The 19,947-nt window shown below is 39.1% G+C and overlaps 1 protein-coding gene across 1 annotated transcript in view; it reads right to left on the reverse strand.

The window, feature by feature from the left end:
* ADAM12 (ADAM metallopeptidase domain 12) overlaps positions 1 to 19,947 on the reverse strand; it is a 314,025-nt gene that overhangs the window by 103,845 nt on the left and 190,233 nt on the right. Inside the window, exons 6-10 of the mRNA XM_063307340.1 lie at positions 19,191 to 19,374; positions 17,084 to 17,149; positions 14,793 to 14,864; positions 13,930 to 14,099; positions 13,586 to 13,670 (exon numbers count right to left, since the gene is read on the reverse strand). Coding sequence (XP_063163410.1) covers positions 13,586 to 13,670; positions 13,930 to 14,099; positions 14,793 to 14,864; positions 17,084 to 17,149; positions 19,191 to 19,374 — 577 coding nt within the window. The remainder of the gene's footprint in view (positions 1 to 13,585; positions 13,671 to 13,929; positions 14,100 to 14,792; positions 14,865 to 17,083; positions 17,150 to 19,190; positions 19,375 to 19,947) is intronic.

Below are 19,947 nucleotides of genomic sequence, written 5' to 3' on the forward strand. Positions count from 1 at the left end.
GAGATTTTAGCAGCAGAGGACCTATTTACAAGAGTCAGAGCTCAGCAGCAACAGGACCTGTATGCCAGGGCCAGGATGGATGACCTCCAGAGGGGCCCGCAAGACACTGCCTCCCCCTTTAATGTGGAGGCAGGAATCCTCTGGCATAGCGGGCAATTATACATTCCCCCCCCCCATTGAGGGAAGAAGTACTGAGACTTTGCCATGACCATCAAACGGCCAGCCACGGAGGTGTTTTCAAAACTCTCCATAGAGCTCTGAGAGACTACTGGTGGCCTAAGATGACTGCAGACATAAAGGGTTACGTTGCTTCTTGTCATACCTGTAGACGAGCCAAGCCTCTCCCAAGGAAGCCCACAGGACTCTTGCAACCCCTACGCACCCCTAGTAGGCCTTGGGATACAATCTCCATGGATTTCATCACTGATTTACCCCCGGTCCAGGGGCTGACTTCCATACTAGTGGTGGTGGACCTTTTCACTAAAATGGCGCATTTTATTCCTTGCAAGGGCCTCCCATCTGCGCAAGCCACAGCACAGTTGTTCATGGACCATGTTTTTAGGTATAAAGGCATGGTAAATCACTTGGTGAGTGACAGAGGCCCTCAGTTCACTTCCAGGTTCTGGAGGGCCCTTTTCCAATCATTAGGGGTCCAGATCCACCTATCATCATCGCATCATCCGGCTAGTAATGGGCAAGCTGAGAAAATTAATCAATGGTTACAGCAATATCTCAGGTGTTACACCACACATCAGCAAGACAATTGGCCAGCCCTGCTCCCCATGGCAGAATTTACCTATAACAACTCTGTGCAATCCTCTACCAAGATGTCTCCTTTCCAAGCACTCTACGGGGTTAACCCTTGGGTGTTGCCCACCTCCTTCCAGCAGGGAACTGCCCCAGCCGCGGCTGATTTTCTTCAAGAGCAACAAGCCGCACAGGAGTTGTTAAAGGAGCAGCTGAACAGGGCAAAGAGTGCTTACAAGAGCGCTGCAGATGCTCACAGACAAGAGGGGCCAGCGATTGCGGTAGGAGACAAAGTGTGGCTCTCTACCAAGTTTTTGACTTCTACCAGACCCTCCAAGAAGTTGGACTCTAAGTTTGTCAGCCCTTTCACTGTGGCACAGCAGATAAATCCAGTGGCTTATTGCTTAAAGCTGCCAGCATCCATGAAAATCCATCCAGTCTTTCACAGAACCTTGCTAGCCAAACACCCTCCCCCAAGTACCTTACGATCGCAACTGCCCGCCGCACCTCCAGTAATTGTGGAGGGGGAGGAGAATACAAAGTCAAGGAAATTCTGGACTCTAGGAGGAGGAGAAGGGGCATCCAATATTTGATACACTGGAAAGGGTACCCTGAGGAAGAGCACACGTGGGAAAATGCCAGAGATGTGCATGCACCAGCGCTGGTTCAATGATTCCATCAACTTTTCCCTCACAAACCCAAGCCTCGCACTCTACCAGAGATTCCTCACTTGACTGAGCAAGCAGAGGAATCCCAAGCAGAGGAGTTCATAAGTTGGCAACCTCCATCCCCGCCAGAGGCTCTGAGGCCAGAGAGAGAGGAGGAGGGAGAGCCGCAGCCCTCCACCTCAGGCTTGCATTTCCCAAGGGGGGGGGGGAAGAATCTTCTAATTATCTAGCTATTTTCCAGCAGCAGCCACCTGGGCCAGAAGCGTTATCAGACCTGGAGAGCAGCACTGATTCATCCTTGGAGGAGTTTTCCTTTGGAGAATTTCCATCATTGCCCAGTTCCCATGGGAGCTTGGAGGGGGAGATGGACTCTCATGAGACCTCTGGAAGGGAGGGGGCTGAAATGGAATGTGAATCTGGAGGGGAGGGTGATGTCATGAGTACTGATGGTGAGCAGGAGAGGGCTCCTATCCAGGGGGGAAAACGCATGCGTAGTACTGAGGAGTTAAGCAGCCATTCAAAGAGACACAGATCAGACCCGCCTTAACTTTTGGTGTTTATCTGTCTGGGTTTTTCCCACGCTTCTTCAGTTTGTTAGGATTTTCTGTCTAATGTAGCAGTAATAAAACACTAGAGATCTATTCCTTGTCTCAGCATGGTTCCTGGCTGTTAGGACAAATACAGTTAATAGAGGACACTGGCTCTCTAGAAGAGCATTTGTTAGCTAGTGAGTCCACTCCTTTGCTGCTAATATCATCTCACTGAATGCAGCCCAATGGTTGCCAAGCATGGTAGGAAGAAAGAAGAATCTTCTCACATTTAACTGTTCTGCAATCCAACTTGTATAAAATTGAAAACCGTTTTAGTAGTGTTCCCAATTTTTCCAGCATGGATGTTTCATAATGAGAAAGTAAACCTGTTGACTATTTCAAATGAGACAGCTGTAGCAAACAACATTGATACTAACTAAATGGATATAGTGCCAATTGATAATGTCCCCAGTGCTTCTGTACTATCTGTGACCTTGACAACTAAGTTTAAACAACTAGTCTGTCTGATGAAAATTCTTTAAATGACGCATTAGAAACCAGGCTGATAACTCTTTTGGCACACCACCAAGGCATGAATGATCAGAAATACTATATAGGCTGGGGGGATTTAAACAAAATTAATGTCAATTACTGGTGCAGCTGAATTATTAGCTGCCACTCTGACTTCAGAAGCCATGCCTAACACTAACAGTTTAAATTAGGAAGTATTTCAAGCGGATGCTCCTAAAAATGGAAAGTTGTGAAAAATTGCTGAACAGCCCAGATAAGAAGAAAGGCAACCAAGCAAAGATTGACTCAAGTTTTTCATGGTCAAGAGGCAATAATCTGATTTGTCTTCAGGAGTCTGTGATTAAAAAGCAGAGTCAGAAAAGTGTTGACTATCTGAAGATAATAGATCCATCTCCCCTTTTCTCCCCTGAAGGCTCTGTTACCACTGACTAAATGTCATTTGGGACTGCATCACCTGGAAGCTCCTGACAATTGTGTCATGGGAAATCAAGGGATAATTATCTATCACAGGTGGAGGATTTACAACCACCAACAGATTAGCCACTAAATTTATCACTGATGCAAAACCTGGCACTGGAGCACCTAAGGAGAGATGAAATTTTCTCCCTTAATTAGAAAATTCTTGTTCTAACACCAACTGATAATACAATATTGGATGGGAAATGGAGTGATTCCTCAGAGCATATTAGCATGGTCAACATTATATAACTCAACATGAAACACCCATACTTTCATGGAGTACTGCAGGGCAGAACTTAAAATGTGAATATCACCCTCATTGATTTCTTTCCAGATATGCTGTTCTCCAGTTTCAGGAAACTTGATCAATAGTACGATTGGAAATTAAGGGCTTTGCTTTGTGTGTTATGAATTCTTTTCAATGTGTCAGAAATAGTAGTGGTAAAGATGACCTCACAATGTCCTTGACTATCGGCTTAGGTGGTTGAACTTTAACCCTGCAACCACTTTGCAGAAGCTGTTATAGTGAGGTTTGATAGTTGTAGACTTGCTTATTAACAATCACCTCAATAAAAGTGCAGGATTATTCAAAGGAACTTTGTCTCACAACAAGAAAAATATTACGGATCTTTTAATGGCCTTCTCAAAGTCTGAGCTTATAATTGCATGAGACCTTAATGACAGAACAGGACCAAATGATTCCGCCTTATTTGTAGGCTATATCTATATAGCCTGCTGGCTATTTGTAGGCTATATCTGTCCTGACAAGCAGGAACCACGCCGAGACGAGGAATAGGTCTCTAGTGTTTTATTACTGCTACATTAGACAGAAAATCCTAAGGAACTGAAGAAGCGTGAGAAAACCCATACAGATAAACCCCAGAAGTCAAGGCGGGTCTGTTCTGTGTCTCTTTGAATAACAGCTCAAATTCTCGCTACTACACATGCATTTTCCCCCCTGGATAGGGGCCCCCTTCTGCTCACCATCAGTGCTCATGACAATATCTATATAGCCTGCTGGCTCCGTTATAGTTGTACCAATCTAAAGATACCACATGTAAATATGCTATCTTGTGTTTATGGTGAAGAAATTGGCTATTTTCATTCTTAAAGGAGCAGTAGTCAATGATGCTAATAGAAATGTATTCACTGGGTGAGCCAGAAAGCCAGTGTTCACGATTAGGTCATTGTTTCACAAAATATATTGCCTAAGCAATGCTAAGCATGTAAATCTCATCCTTAGGCTAAAAAGACTGTAAGTTGATGTTACAATTCATTCATTCATTCATTCGGCATCTTAGTTAAATTATTGTGTTGGTGATTTTAACAGGGTATGATATTACATATTTAATTGGTATTTATTTATTTACTTACTTACTTATCAGAATTTATCACTGCCCATCTCCCCCCCAAGGAGGTTTTCCTGATTGTAAACTGTTTTCTTAATTAATTATGTATTTGTAATGTTTATTATAATGTAAAGATTTGTATTCATTGGTTGTCTTTTATATTCTGATGCTTTAATTACCTTAAATTGATTGCCTGTTATGCACCCTGCTGGAATGTGTAATAATAATAATGTTAATAATCTGATTGTCTGTGAATAGGTGGGAAATCCATTTAAAAGTGATCACATGCTTATAGTTCACCTTAAACTGCATCTGGATGTGATCTTATACTACAAGAATTTTAAAAATCCACTGTGGAATGGTGAGCTTTTATGTTGGCTAATTTTTTATTTGTATTAATCAAACATTCCATATACCAGAAACTGGGGTTTAGCCATAGGAGTTCCAGTCTATAAAAACAGAAAATGCTCTCATTCAGTTAATTACAGAAGATTTAGTGTTAGTAATAAGCTGTACACCATGTATCTTCTTGTGAACCTATCAAAGTGGATGGACAGGACAGACCAAGCTGGCTTTATGGTACCTGGGCCCAAGTAGGAACAAGTATTAGTCCTATTTGAAAAATACACAGGTACTGCTAAATTAACTCTTTGTGCAGTTTGTGTTTATATCAAATCAGCTTTTGTCTCCATATCCAGAGACAAGCTTTAAATAAAGCCAGAACCTTCCACAATATATCATCATCTTCTCCTGTTCATCTGTAAGCAACATGACAATACTCTCCTAGGGAAAGGTTCAATCCACAGAGACTATTCCTTAACGGTGTTCTAACATACCAGTTGTGCTCTCATTGCTCCCTTTTGAGTGACTAGACCAGATAGACCTGATCAATTTTATATTCACTCTTGGCAAATCTGAAGCCATTAATTAGTCTCAACATTGAACAATTTTTGTGCTTTGCCTGCATTGAGTGAGGGGTTTGACCTGTTAATTCACAATACTTAAGTAAATGTGCAATTTGATATTTTCATACATTTAGCCTGTAATTGTATCCTATCAGGCATCTGTCTGTTTCTCTGTCTCTCTCGTTTTAGTTATTTGACACAGGATTATCCATGAAGATTCATTCATTCATTCATTCATTCATTCATTCATTCATTCATTCATTCATTCAAACTATCAAATACACAAGGGATCACAATGTCTGGAAAAGCAACAAGGTTTCATTTGAAAATAATCAGAAAATACCCTGAAAGCTATTTATCTGTGTTATTTACACATGCAAAAAGAAACACTATAAAAGTAATTACAACAGATTAATGAAGAATACTACGTCTACCTTTAATAAAGTATCTTCTCAATTTTTTTTCTGGATGACTCGTTTCTGTTAAAATGAGTGCTTTTTCCAAAACCAATTTTCTCTTAGAGAACATTTCAATATTAAAACATCAGCACTGAATGATAAACACATTACAGGTAGTCTTCGACTTACAACCATTCATTCAGTGACCGTTCAAAATTATGACGGCGCTGAAAAAAATGACTTATAACCTGTCCTCAAAGTTATGGCCATTCCAGTGCCCCTGTGGTCACGTGATCAAAATTCAGGCACTTGGTAGCCTGCCCGTGCTTATAACCACAGGGGAACTTCAGTTCTCTCCACCTGCCTATCTCCTACCATCTCTGCCCTTTTGGCCTTGTGGGGTGGCAAGCGTCTTGTCTTGTGGAGCTGCAAGCAGCCCTAGAACTACATGGCTCTGGGGCGGCTTGCCACAGCCCGGGAAGCCACAGTCGCCCCAGCCCAGTCCAGCCGCAGTCGCCCTTGCCACCATGCACTCTGAGACCTCTGCCGCCCTGTGCTCCACCACCCCAGCTGACCTTCACCATCTTCTTGCTCCTGCTGCTGACGAGGTGTGCCTGGCCTGGCCCTTTGTCCCAGGTAGCCCCTTAGTGAGAAGCCGACAAAAGCAAGCTGGCAAAGGCAAGCCCCTTTGCAAGCAATTTCTCTGGTGAACGCTTCCTACATGTGCCTACCTGAGCTATCCCAGGCACTTTCCCACTGGAGAAACTGCTTCCTGCTTTTCCTGACACATCCTGCCTTTTGCCCAGCAGGAAAGCGCCAGGGGTTGGCTCAGGGAGCCACATGTAGGAAGCTTTCGCTGGAGAAACCACTTGGGTGGAACTGCTTCTGACCTTCCCCATTGGCTGGCATTCTTATTTGCGCCATGCTGCTGGGCAATATTATTATTATTCTATTATTATTATTGCCCAGCAGCATGGTGCAAATAAGAATGCCAGCCAATGGGGAAGGCAGGAAGCAGTTTTGCTCAATGGGAAAGTGCTGGGGGTTGGCTCAGGGAGCCATGTGTAGGAAGTGTTCGCTGGAGAAACCACTTGCAAAGGGGCTTGCTTTTGCTGGCCTTTTTTTTCTGGCTTCACTCAAAAGGGCTTCTTGGTACAAAGGGCCACGCCAGGCACACCTCGTCAGCAGTGGGAGGAAAAAGATGGCGAAGGTCAGTTGGGGCGGTGGAGTGGAGGGTGGCAGGGGTCTCGGAGTGCAGGATGGCGAGGGCGGCCAAAAGGGCAGAGATGGGAGGAGTTGGAGGCAGTCCCTCACCTTACTGAGGCTCAGGGCTGGGAGGGACCAAGCCCAGAATGGCTTGGATTGGGGTGGGTCCTCAGCTAACAACTGGTAAAATTCGCTTAACAACAGCAACAGGGATTGCCAGGATTGCTGTTGCTAAGTGATGCAGTCATGTGATGCCTCGCTTTATGACCACATCACTTAGCGACAGGAATTCTGGTCCCAATTGTGGTCATAAGTTGAGGGCTACCTGTAGAGTGGTACATAAAGTTGTGATGATACTGAGAAGAAAACATGTGGGGAAGGAAACTAGCAATTCCCAAAATATGCATGCATTACCCTGTAATCAGCCTGAAGTGTTAATTAGACTCACATGAATGATCGGTACTTCAGAATATATTTAGGAATAGTAGCTTATTTTAGAAATGCATTAAGGTCATTTCTGTAGCTGTTACCAAAGGAAATGTCCTTTATCAGTTTGTTAAGCACAATTCTGGATGTAAATATAAATGTGTCATCTGATAGCTATTTATTTATTTAATTTGTACACCATCAGCTTCAACTGACTCCCTGTGCTTTACATCATAGCCACCAAAATAAAATACAATTAAACCCACAATCAATATAATGATAAAATTATACTCCCATTATAATTATTCATAAACCGTTAACCTCCAAGTGCCTTCCAAATGAAGAGCTTCATTTTTAAGCTCTCTGAAGGATGCTAAGATAGATGCACTCTGAATATTTTTCTGGGGAAGCCACCATAAAAAAAATACTACCTTTTGCCCCCTACCCCATCTCACCCCTGTAACAGAGGATAGTCAGAGCTTTATGGGCTCTGAATCCATTAATAGATGGTCTTTTTTCAATTTTATAAGTCATTATCTAAATTGAAGGATAAGGTTGATCAATATGATACTTATCAATGTTTGTGCTAAATTAACATACCATTATCACAAGACACTATTGATATTTTGGAAGCGCCTCTGTCAGTTCAGGAGATATTAGAAATTATTCAATTAATGAAAAATGGGAAAGCTCCAAGTCCAGATTGCTTCTCAGTTGAATGGTATAAATCTTTTAAAGATATGTCGTCTCCTAGATTATAGTGAATATTAATCTTAATAGTGAGTATTTATCACTATTAATAGACACAACATAATGATTTGTGTCCAAAAGACCAAGAATTTATTGTATTTCCAAATTACTGGGGAAAATCACCATAACAAGAACAAGTTTATGCTTGAAAGTCTATTTTCAATTTCTTCACCTTTTGGAAAGTACCTGATTAAAATTGCTATTATGATCTTTACATTTAGATTTTTGACATTCTTTCTCCTATTTTGATTAATGGGATTGAGTGTCAAGATAAATTCCTCAACCCCTGAAAGGGAGTGTCCCAACCATGGAATGCTGCATGGAACTCTTCGATGTGCTAAGTCGCTTTTCTCCAGCTCAGATTGAAACATGACAATGAGAAGCAGGATGCATTAAATGGTAATATCAAGACCAAGGACATCGGTGTCAAAAGGGCAGCCCACCTGCAACCCTTTTGTGGTCACTCTCAACTCTGATGGTCCAGCCCTCAAGCTGATGGAGACTGTGCAGCTCTAATGAAAGGTAACTTAGTATTATATGATCATGCTCTGAAAATATAATTAAATGTCAACTATCTCTTTTTAAGAAAGTATACTAGTCATTTCTATTTTCTTTCTGTAGATATCCTTTTCTTTGTTTTCTAAAAGGGAGAATTATTTTGATACTTGGACTATATCCACTGTAAATCAATCCTGCTGCTGGGCTCCCTGTAAGACTGATTTGGATGGATGCCCATCTAACATTCTGTGCTTCAACTTTATTGAAGTTCTACCATGGCCTAGGAACACAAGCCTCTGAAATTCTTGCCCATGCATCCAGTGGATGTCCTACATTTACTGCGAGTGCTGTTGTTCCAGTCTTGAAATTTAACTGACTGTTGAGGGCTGTTCACTTTAATATTAATCTCAGTAGATTAAGAGAAAATAAAAACCCCTATCACTCTTCTGTTTCCTTTCCTCATTTTCGATCTTTGGATCACCTCGGATTTTTGCTTTCTTCCTTACTCTCTCTCTTTGCATTATATTTTCTTTTACTTCCTAGGTGCAGCAATGCAAGTGTCTTCAACTTGCTACTGCTCTTTCATTCTCCTTCCTTTCTTTTATGGGATAAAAGGTAAAACTGTTATTGAATTGAGCTTGATGTGTTGCCAAGAAACTACATATCCATGTAGTTTTCTTGGCAAAATACAGAATAGGTTTGTTTTTGCTTTCCTCTGAGGTTTTTTCTTAAACTTGACATTTGTCAAAGGCATGAGAACATGTTGCTATAGCCCAGCCTAGATGTTACAAGGTTACATCTAATTCAATTCCAAGTTTCAGTACAGATGCAGCTGATGTATCAGCCCAAATTGATAAAAACAAGTTTTGGCCACCATAGATTCCACAGTTAATGTGGAGTTTAGGAGGACTTACAAACTGCACATTTTGTCAGTATAACTCCATCTAAGACCTGTGGTGAGACTCCCATCTAGAATACAGGTACTCCTCAGTTAACAACCACTCATTCAGCGACCATTCAAAGTTAAGACGGTGCTAAACGGGTGGCGACTATGACTGGTCCTCAAAGTTCCAGCTGTCCCAGCACCCCCAAAGTCACATGATCGTGATCTGGACGCTTGGCAACTGCCTTGCCCTTACAATGGTTGCAGCGTCCCGCAGTCCTGTGGTCCCGTGATTTGCAATCTTCCCTGTCAGCTTTCCACAAACAAAGTCAATTGGGAAACTGGCAGGGAAGGTTGCAAATTGCTCAGGTAAGTCTCCCCCACTGGGCAGCAGCTTCTCCAAGCCCCACTGTGCTCGTGTTGTGCCTCCCTCATCATCCACGCACCCTCCCCATGTCCCACCTCGCTCACGCAACCTTCTTGGCCACACATGCACCCCCTTGCTCTCTCTCCCACCCAGCAGCAGCCGCTTACCTGCCTGCTGGCCTGCTTGTGAGCCACCTGGGACTTGCAACTTCCTGTTGGCTTCCCCACTCGTTGTTGGAAGCCAACAGGAAGTTGTGAGGTGCTCACTTAACGACCCACAATCCTCACTTAGTGACAGCAGCGGAGACTGCAGGGATTGCCATCACTAAGCAATGCAGTCATGTGATGTCACACTTTATGACTGCATCGCTTAGCGATGGAAATTCCTGTTGCAATTGCAGTCATAACTCGAGGATTACCCGTATTCTACTTCCTTGTCCATAACATCTCTATCTCACCTGGATTAATTGAGCTTTTGTCAAACATTATTTTATATATGGTTTCCTCCACCCTCCAAAATTTTGATAAACTAAACCAGTAACATAAAATAAGGTAATTTTTAATCCTTTTAATATGGGTTTTTTGACTTTGCACAGTAATAAAAAGAATATAGTAATTAAATGATAACTTGCAGGGCCCATTTAGGCCACCAATCCAACTCCCTACTGAGTGCAGGAATCCAAATTAAAGTTCTTTATACAGATGCCTGCTCAAGCACACCCAATGAAGAGAAACCTATCACCTGTCTGGTTAATTGATTCCACTGGCATCTGTCAGTTTTGTGTCATCTGAAAATTAAATGAGCATTCTTTCCGCTACCAAACTCATAAATAAAAAGATGAAGAATGAGGACCTCTGACTGATCCTTTTGGCACCCCATATTAAATCACTCTCCAACTGTTTAGTACTCTTTAATTAAGCTTTGTATCCATTTAATTATCATGCCATCTAACCCATACTTAACTAGCTTGCTAATCAGCATATTACAGGATAGTTGTCAAATGTTTTGCCAAAGTTAAGGAATATTATGTCTACAGCATTCTTACAATCTATTAAGAAAGTTAACTGATCACAAAGGAACTAAGGTTAGCTTGTCAAGGTTTGTTCTTGACGTATCTTTGACGACTTCTGGTAATTGCCGCATTGTTCCTAGGAGCAATCCCTCCATTATCTACTCTATAATCTTGGGTACAATTGCCAGGCTGATTGGTTTGTAGTTGCTGGATCTACCTTTTCCCCCTTTCTGAAGATAAGGACAACTTTTGCTCTCTTCCAGTCATCTGGCAATCTACTAGATTGATACATGATTTTCAGAGATAACAATATGGTACCACCAGTTAGTTCCTTCACTATCTGAGGATAGTTTCTTCATTATCTCAGGATGCAGTTCATCTGATACTGGAGATTTAAACTCTTTCTAAGTAAATAAGTGTATTACTAAGTATAGTTATTCTCTGATCGTCTTTATTCATCCTGCTCTTCATAATTGCGTGAAGCACATACTCTCCTGTTGGAGAGAGTTGGGAGGTAAGTAGCTTTGCTTTTTCTATATTACCTATAAGCATTTTACTGTCTTTGCTTTTTAGCTGGAATACTATTTTTTTCCTGACTATATCTAAAGAAGCTCTTTTTTCTATTCTTAGTATGTTAATCTCAGTTCATTCTACGCTTTCACAATTCTCTTTGGATTTCTTGTAAGTGTCCTTTTTTGCTTTCAGATTTCACTAAGCTTTCTGTATAGCTTGATTTCTTCTGCTGTCCTCATTTTTTTTTTCTCATTGGACCTATTTGTAATTGTGTTTTTAGCATTTCCTTCTTTGTGAATTCCCATCAATCGTGAGCTCCTTTTCCCATTAGCTTTACAACAATTCCACTTATAGACTTTAAAATCCACTTAAAAAATCTAAATACGTTTGACTGCACTCAGTTTTATTTTCCCTTAAAATCAGGAATTGCACTATTATATGGTCACTTTTTCCTAGTATTCCTGCTCCCTTCCCTTCTTCAAACAAGTCTCCCCAACTGATTAAAATCAATTTAAATGATTAACAATTTACTTCCTTTGGATTCAACCCCAGATCTGACGCTTGATATTGTTACCATGCCCTCTGAAATGGTGGAGTTATCTTTCTTCATTCAGTATGATCAGATCTGACATGTCTGTGAAAGTAAATAGTTTGGTTTATTATTTAACAATATTTTTCAAACTGAGATCTCCTTACTAAATCCATCTGTTATCCTTCCTTTTAAAAAAATATCAACTGTTAAAATATTCAAATAGTAATTGCTGTGATTTCACTATTGTTTCCAAACATGTTACAATCGCAAATGTTCTCACTTGTCAACTGCAGATGTTGTTTGGGCAGTTCACAACAATTTAAAAAAGGAAGACAACAGCAACAACATAAATAATATAAGATGGTGAGAATGACAGACCGGACAGGAACAAAGGAAAGGGACAGAACCTTGATAGCCTCACTTGGCCAGCCTGGTGTCACAAAAGATATAACTGGGTATCATCAGCGTACTGAAGATCTTGAACACCAAACCAGGGGATGACCTCACCCAGCAGTTTCATGTAGATGTTGAAAAGGAAGGAAGAGAGAGAGTAGAACCCTGCAGCACCCCACACAGGAGATCAAGGGGCATGTTGCAGACGATCAGGAGAGAAGTTTTCATGACTGAGTCACTCATTCCCCCAGATTTTGGAAAGTATGTGGGGGAGACCTAGAGGAACTTCACATATGTACATATGATATGACTTTATTTCCTTTGAATTCCATCAGTGGGGTCTATGGTAGAGAGGACAAACTAGTCAAGATGGCAGTTATCTGTGCAACTGAAGTCATGCACCATTGTTCATACATGAGACCTTGATGCAGTTCAAAATGGTGGGGCTTCAATTGCACAGTTGCAAGGGTGATCTTGACTTCCTTTTTTTGTTCCCTTGTGAATTCCCCTGCATTTTAGCTTCTATAATTATAAGATAAATACAGGAAAACCTTCTTCTTGTGTTCTTTTTCCAGTAATTTTAGACACCTCTGTCACTAATCCTAAGAAATAAGAGTTTGTTGAAGAATCAACTTCTCATCAACATTTAGAAGCTGAACTATAAGAGCAATTATAACATTGTCTGTTCCTGTGGAGATCTATTAAATTACGTTTAGAGGAATCCTTCAATCTTCTTTTAGTATTCTTTGTGGACTTGTATTTTAAATATGCATTTTATTTTTAGTTTATGCTTCAAAGCAAAAATATTGTGTTACTATTGTTATTTTTAATTTAAATCAAAATCTTTAGGTTAAGAAGAGCTGATTCTTTAAGGTGATTTCCTTGAAATCCATGTTTACAATTGAGTCTATCAACTTCATTCATACATAGATATTGGAAAGACTACAAAAACAACATTAAAATATCTTCTACCAAAAATACAGTTAATATGAAAGCTTTTTCAAAGTTACAACCGCATACTGTGCTTTGTCACCTGCCAGTATAATAAAAGCTTATTACTGGCAATTGGAAAAAATAAGCAATTTTCTAGAAAGGCTTATAATTACATCTCTCTGGTTCACAGCAAATTCAGCATGTCTCATGAATATTTTGGAAGGGTTTTCATATTAAACACAGATAGCAGATTTTTAATTTATGAGGCTGTTTTGGTGGAACACTCTAGTGGAAAGTAAAAATAAAATACCAAAATAAAAGCATTTATTTAACCACTTGTAAATTCAAATAATAGCTGCACAAATCTGCAAAAAAAAAAAAATACACACAGATTTTGAAGATAGATTCAAGATTCTGTTATTTTGTTCCTGCTTGTTTGTTACTCAGCCATACATAGGATCAATCTTGGTACCTATAGCACTTACCATAACGATACCTCCAGATTGCTCTATGGTGCACATGCTCATTATAGGTGCCATGCCAATGGTAGTACCTTGGAAATAGACTCCACTAATGGAAGACAAGAAACTATGTTAAAAATAATGAATACAGGAAAAAATAATATAGGGACAAAATCCAGTCAAAATCCTGGATTTTACTAAAAGAGACATGATATGGATGCAGCGTTTTCTGCATGGTTGTATTGTCATTCCCCCAGAGTCCTAGCCATATGTAGGTTTACTGCCCACCAACTTCCTTTCTGTCATTTCACTAGCAACATAACAAATCTAAAATTCTTAGTGTCCAGTTCTGGTACTGGTAGGCTTACCTCACTAGTTGTGCATTATCATGTGGTTTACGAGGTAGTAGTTTCATCTTTCTCCAGTCCAGAAACTCATGAAGAGTGTTGAAGGGATCTTGAGTTATTGTGCACTTATCCATATCATTCCAGACCTCTAATCCAACCAAGACTATTCTAATATTTAGTGGCCTGTAGAACTGATAAGAAAACAAGATCAATATCCTGGATTATATTTGCATAACTTAAGTTAATAAAAGAGAGCAAAATATAGATATATTAATAGCAGGCATGTTATATAATGCATTGGACAACATCCTTCTCAATTTCTTCTCTCAGACAGTAAAGATTACGCCCTCTAAAATCCTTGATGGCATGCAAGGAAGTACCATTTGATTAAGATCTATGTGTTTAACATTCAATGTACGTGTCTCATTGCACAGATGATTAACTAGATTATAAGAGACAACAATCACATTAATTTATTTAATTTGATTATTTAAATATTATATATATAGGGGAATACCTTGAAAGTATGTTAAGTGTGTCATAAATTACTACTGCTACTACCTCTAGGTTGGGTGAAGAATGGTTTTGAATACCAGTTACAGGGCAAGAATGGTAGAAGTAGGAAACATCTACATCTCCTGCTTGGAGTACCCAGAGGCATTTTGTTCACCAGTGTGGGTAAAATGCAAGACTAAGATTGGGCATGACCTGATCCAGCAGGCCTATTCTCATGCTTTTGTATTCTTACGTAACACAAATTTTCTATATAGAGGGTTTCTTTAATAATGACCTGACTTCAGTAAGATAAGACTTGACTGCTTAGATTTCGGAAGCAGACTACATTATAGCAAAGGAAGTTATTATAGTACCAACCAAAAACTTACCCTGTCAACGTAGTTTGCAATTTCTATCAGCCTCAGTTTCACTTTTTCCACATCCTTGCCTTGTCTCTGAAACTAGAAATGATCTTTAAGTAATACTGAATTATCAACAATTATATTTATTCTCTGTAAGTGTAAGTTGCCTTTGGCAGAAAAATAGTAACACCAATGTCTATGTTTTTACATGGAAAATAGGCCAGAGGCAACCTCCCACTGCTAACAATATAATTCTTATATATCTGAAAACAAGCACAGATTGTGTGAAGGAATATAGTTTTTCAAATTTAAACAAAATGTTGTTTTTAATCCTCTTTCTCACACAATTGTCTCATTGGGACACTTCATGCTGTACAAAAGGAAAGATTTCATTTAGCTGTCTGTTTGCCATGGGTGGACAGGGGGACAATATTGCTATTTAATTAAGTAATTTTGAAATGTGGAAAAATGCAAATGGGAAAATATTGCAAATTAAGATATTTCATTTTGATTGCACTTCAGCAGCTTCAACTAATTTTGACAAAGTGCCTCATCCATTTATTATGAATCTCTTTTGCAAAAACTCAGCAATTTATGCAACCCTGAATATAACTTGTAACTGGTAAACTACATCTAAAGAACCAATACCATAAATATTTTCGTATTTGTATAATACATTTCCATTCCTTCTGGTTCAAAGTTAAATAATGCAGCAAAGATTTAAGTGTCCAAATGGGACAGACTATTTTCTCATCATTGTGTGGAAGACAGAGAATAGGTTACCCTTATTCCTATTATACGACGGCATCCCAGCTGAACTGTTCAAAATCTTGCAAGATGATGCTGTCAAGGTAATGCATGCTATATGCCAGCAAATTTGGAAAACACAAGAATGGCCATCAGATTGGAAAAAATCAACTTATATCCCCATACCAAAAAAGGGAAACACTAAAGAACGTTCAAACTATCGAACAGTGGCACTCATTTCACATGCCAGTAAGGTAATGCTCAAGATTCTGCAAGGTAGACTTCAGCAATTCATGGACCGAGAATTGCCAGATGTACAAGCTGGGTTTAGAAAAGGCAGAGGAACTAGGGACCAAATTGCCAATATCCTCTGGATAATGGAAAAAGCCAGGGAGTTTCAGAAAAACATCTATTTCTGTTTTATTGACTATTCTAAAGCCTTTGACTGTGTGGACCATAACAAATTGTGGCAAGTTCTTAGTGGTATGGGGATACCAAGACATCTTGTCTGCCTCCTGAAGAATCTGTATAACGACCAAGTAGCAACAGTAAGAACAGACCACGGAACAACGGACTGGTTTAAGATTGGGAAAGGAGTACGGCAGGGCTGTATACTCTCACCCTACCTATTCAACTTGTATGCAGAACACATCATGCGAACATGCTTTGCTTGAGGAATCCAAGGCTGGAGTTAAAATCGCTGGAAGAAACATTAACAATCTCAGATATGCAGATGATACCACTTTGATGGCTGAAAGCGAAGAGGAACTGAGGAGCCTTATGATGAAGGTGAAAGAAGAAAGTGCAAAAGCTGGCTTGCAGCTAAACCTAAAAAAAAATAAGATTATGGCATCCAGCCTGATTGATAACTGGCAAATAGAGGGAGAAAATGTAGAAGCAGTGAAAGACTTTGTATTTCTAGGTGCGAAGATTACTGCAGATGCAGTAATCAAAAGACATTTAATCCTTGGGAGAAGAGCAATGACAAATCTCGATAAAATAGTTAAGAGCAGAGACATCACACTGACAACAAAGGTCCGCATAGTTAAAGCAATGGTGTTCCCCGTAGTAACATATGGCTGCGAGAGCTGGACCATAAGGAAGGCTGAGAGAAGGAAGATAGATGCTTTGGAACTGTGGTGTTGGAGGAAAATTCTGAGAGTGCCTTGGACTGCAAGAAGATCCAACCAGTCCATCCTCCAGGAAATAAAGCCAGACTGCTCACTTGTGGGAATGATATTAAAGGCAAAACTGAAATACTCTGGCCACATAATGAGAAGACAGGACACCCTGGAGAAGATGCTGATGCTAGGGAGAGTGGAAGGCAAAAGGAAGAGGGGCCGACCAAGGGCAAGATGGATGGATGATATTCTAGAGGTGATGGACTCATCCCTGGGGGAACTGGGGGTGGTGACGACTGACAGGAAGGTCTGGTGTGGGCTGGTCCATGAAGTCACGAAGAGTCGGAAGCGACTGAACAAATAAACAACAACGTTCCTATTATTCCATTAATTTATAAACATGTGTATTTCTTTTTACCCATGATCTTTTTAACTTTAGATTTTGCTTACCTCACGATTGTCAGCCACAATAATGAGCTCCACGTACTTGGTGGACTTCAGAGTTTCTCTTTTGTGCTATCAAAACAAGTGTCAGATAAGAGCTCTTATTATTTAAGGAAATCTACATTTCTACATTTCTAGGTACGCTTTTCTACCACAGTGCTATAATACCAAGCAACTTAAATATTATAAATAGTCTATAAATAGAAAAATTGACCAATCATTCCAGGGTGGACTCTCATCCAGATACGAGGAAGATCAAAATTTCCTTAGCTTCAATAAGCACCAAGTTATTTCAAGTATCATGTTCTGGATGTATTACTCACTTGTACTTCAGTACTTTGGTACAAGATGCAATATTTTTCAAAATTAACATGTCACCTTATATGTTATTCCAAAGAATAAAAGGCTGATATAACAATCACATTCAGCTATATCACACTCTAAACACGAAACCATGAATTTAACAATTCACTCTTATACCTCAATTTATATGCAAATGGAACCAGCTCTACAAAGCATTGTCAGTTGCTTATTCACTTGTTATATTCAGACGTATTTTCAGTTACTGAGGTATCTTATAAACAAAGCACTTATTAAATGTGTAAAAGTGATACATTTATATGCCTTAAACAACCCCCAAATAGGAAACATGTATTGACACAAATTAATATAATCCTTTATTTCAGACTTCTGGTGAGCACCATGCTATCCCATACTATTCCATGATCTTGTCAGTCCATCTCAAAAGTTTGTATGTGAAGTAAGGAAGCATGGCAACACTGGGAGATGATTTTTAAAATAATTTTAGGGGGATTATCCTGTATTATCCCCTCCTCCACACATATACTTAATTCAACAAAACTAAACTGCTATTTAAAATGAAGTGAAGCTGCGTGAGCAGCCACTATGGAAACAAATATTCACATTCTCAAATTGCTCAAATTATTTGTGATAATGTTGAATGTTGTCCTTCATTTGTTTTTTTTCATCTGCCAGAATTTATTTTGAAATATGCTGCTCTGGTACTCTGAAGTTTCCTAGTTTGGAGAAAGCTCTTTCCATTCATGTAGGCAGAGGAGCTTATTCAGTTGAATGAAGGAATGTGTAGGTATCTCAAGCATGAGGCTGAGTTAGAAACTCTGGTGAGCTGTAGAACTCTAGGCAAACATCTGGATACACCATATGTTCGGCGACAAACATGAGGTGTTCTAAGACCTGCACAATATGTGCAAGCAAAGATTTAGGAAGCAACGAGTTTTGGAATACTTTATCTTCAGAATGAAATTTTGCTAACATTTTCTCAAAATTACATTTCAAATTACTCCTCAGAAACATCCCATCAAAACAGATGACAGAAAAAGATTAAAAATAATTAATTCATTCCAGAGAAAGAGAAGAACAGTTACCTTAATCTAGTTATGTCTTTAAAAAACCTTTGAAAGTTTTCTATATGCAGAAGGTTGTTACAATAAATGTAATGGGCAGAAATCTAGTGTTACTTCTGTGTGGTTATCTAACTGCTTGGAATCAAAACAAATTCAGCTCATGAAGAAACAGAAGCAAATAGAGATGGTAAAACCATTTTCTTATGCATTTAGGAAGTTAAGTTATGAAACTTAAGTTATAGGCATATATATCTGGCTCCCTGGCTAACAAAAACATTTCCAAGAAGGTTTAGTGAATTAGGAATGCATTGATTGAAGGAGTTAACAAAAACTTTCATAAGATTAATTATTAACATAGGTTAATAAATCTGTGGTCATTTATCATTTTACAACAATAAAACGTATTAGCTTTTCCCAATCTTCTGTTTTTCTCATGTATCACACCTGTGTTATAGCCTCCGGGGCACAGTTAAGGTTGAGCTGCTGGATGTTTTTTTTCTCCCCTTATATAATGTTTTTGGAGCCATTCATATTTTTGTTTTGTCTTTTGTAATTTTTTTACTTTTTACATTGTAAGGCACCCAGAGTTGTTGGGAGTCAGGCTCCTATGAATTGAAGGAATAAATGAATGAATAAACAAGCAAACAAATAAAGATTTTGAGCCATAATACCAGATTTGTCTAAATAAATACTATAAAAACATAGAGAAAACTAAATATATCACTTACTCTGCTAGTAAATGTCTGAATAAGCTGTGCAGTATCCCCCAAAGTGACACCTGTAATATTGAGATGATGGCCACATGTACCCAGGATTAGTTTTGGGTGTTTTAGTCTGTAGATTATATGTTCATTCATAGCACCTTCCAGTGGCTCCAAAATGTAGGTTCTATCTTCAAATAAAATAATACCCCTGTGATATAAAAGATATAAATGATGAATTCCTTTATTGTGTTTAGTTCATGTTTGACTTGCAGTTAAATTATATTTCTGTAAATATACAATGCAGTGTATATTTGGACCAAAGTCTGATAATGTACAAATGATTCTGTAAATCTGCAATGTTAGTAATAAAGTAATACAGCTCATTACATTGAAAAGACTGTTATTGCTTTGTATTTAAACACTGGAGACTAGCACCAAAGTATATTTATGTTTTATAGCAATGCATTATCACCACTCAAGCATTTTCAATGGTCTTGCTTAAGATGACTGCCTATAAAATTAATAAATGGAAATAATATTGTCTTTAGACTTCATCCTGTGAATATTCAGCCCAAGAGTATTACAAAACAAACATTATGCTCACAGAAGCATACACAAAGGAATTAAGGAATTTGGGTCAGTTTTCTAAATCAAAATAACTTAAGATAAATTCAAATTGGTATGTTGAGAAGACAGAGAAGGAGCATGTGCAGAATTTATCACCAGTCATACAGTTGTCTGCAGTTGTTCTAAGATGTGTCTGCCTTAATCTGTGTTATTG

Source organism: Candoia aspera, chromosome 6 (assembly GCF_035149785.1).
Source record: "Candoia aspera isolate rCanAsp1 chromosome 6, rCanAsp1.hap2, whole genome shotgun sequence".
NCBI lineage: Eukaryota > Metazoa > Chordata > Lepidosauria > Squamata > Boidae > Candoia > Candoia aspera.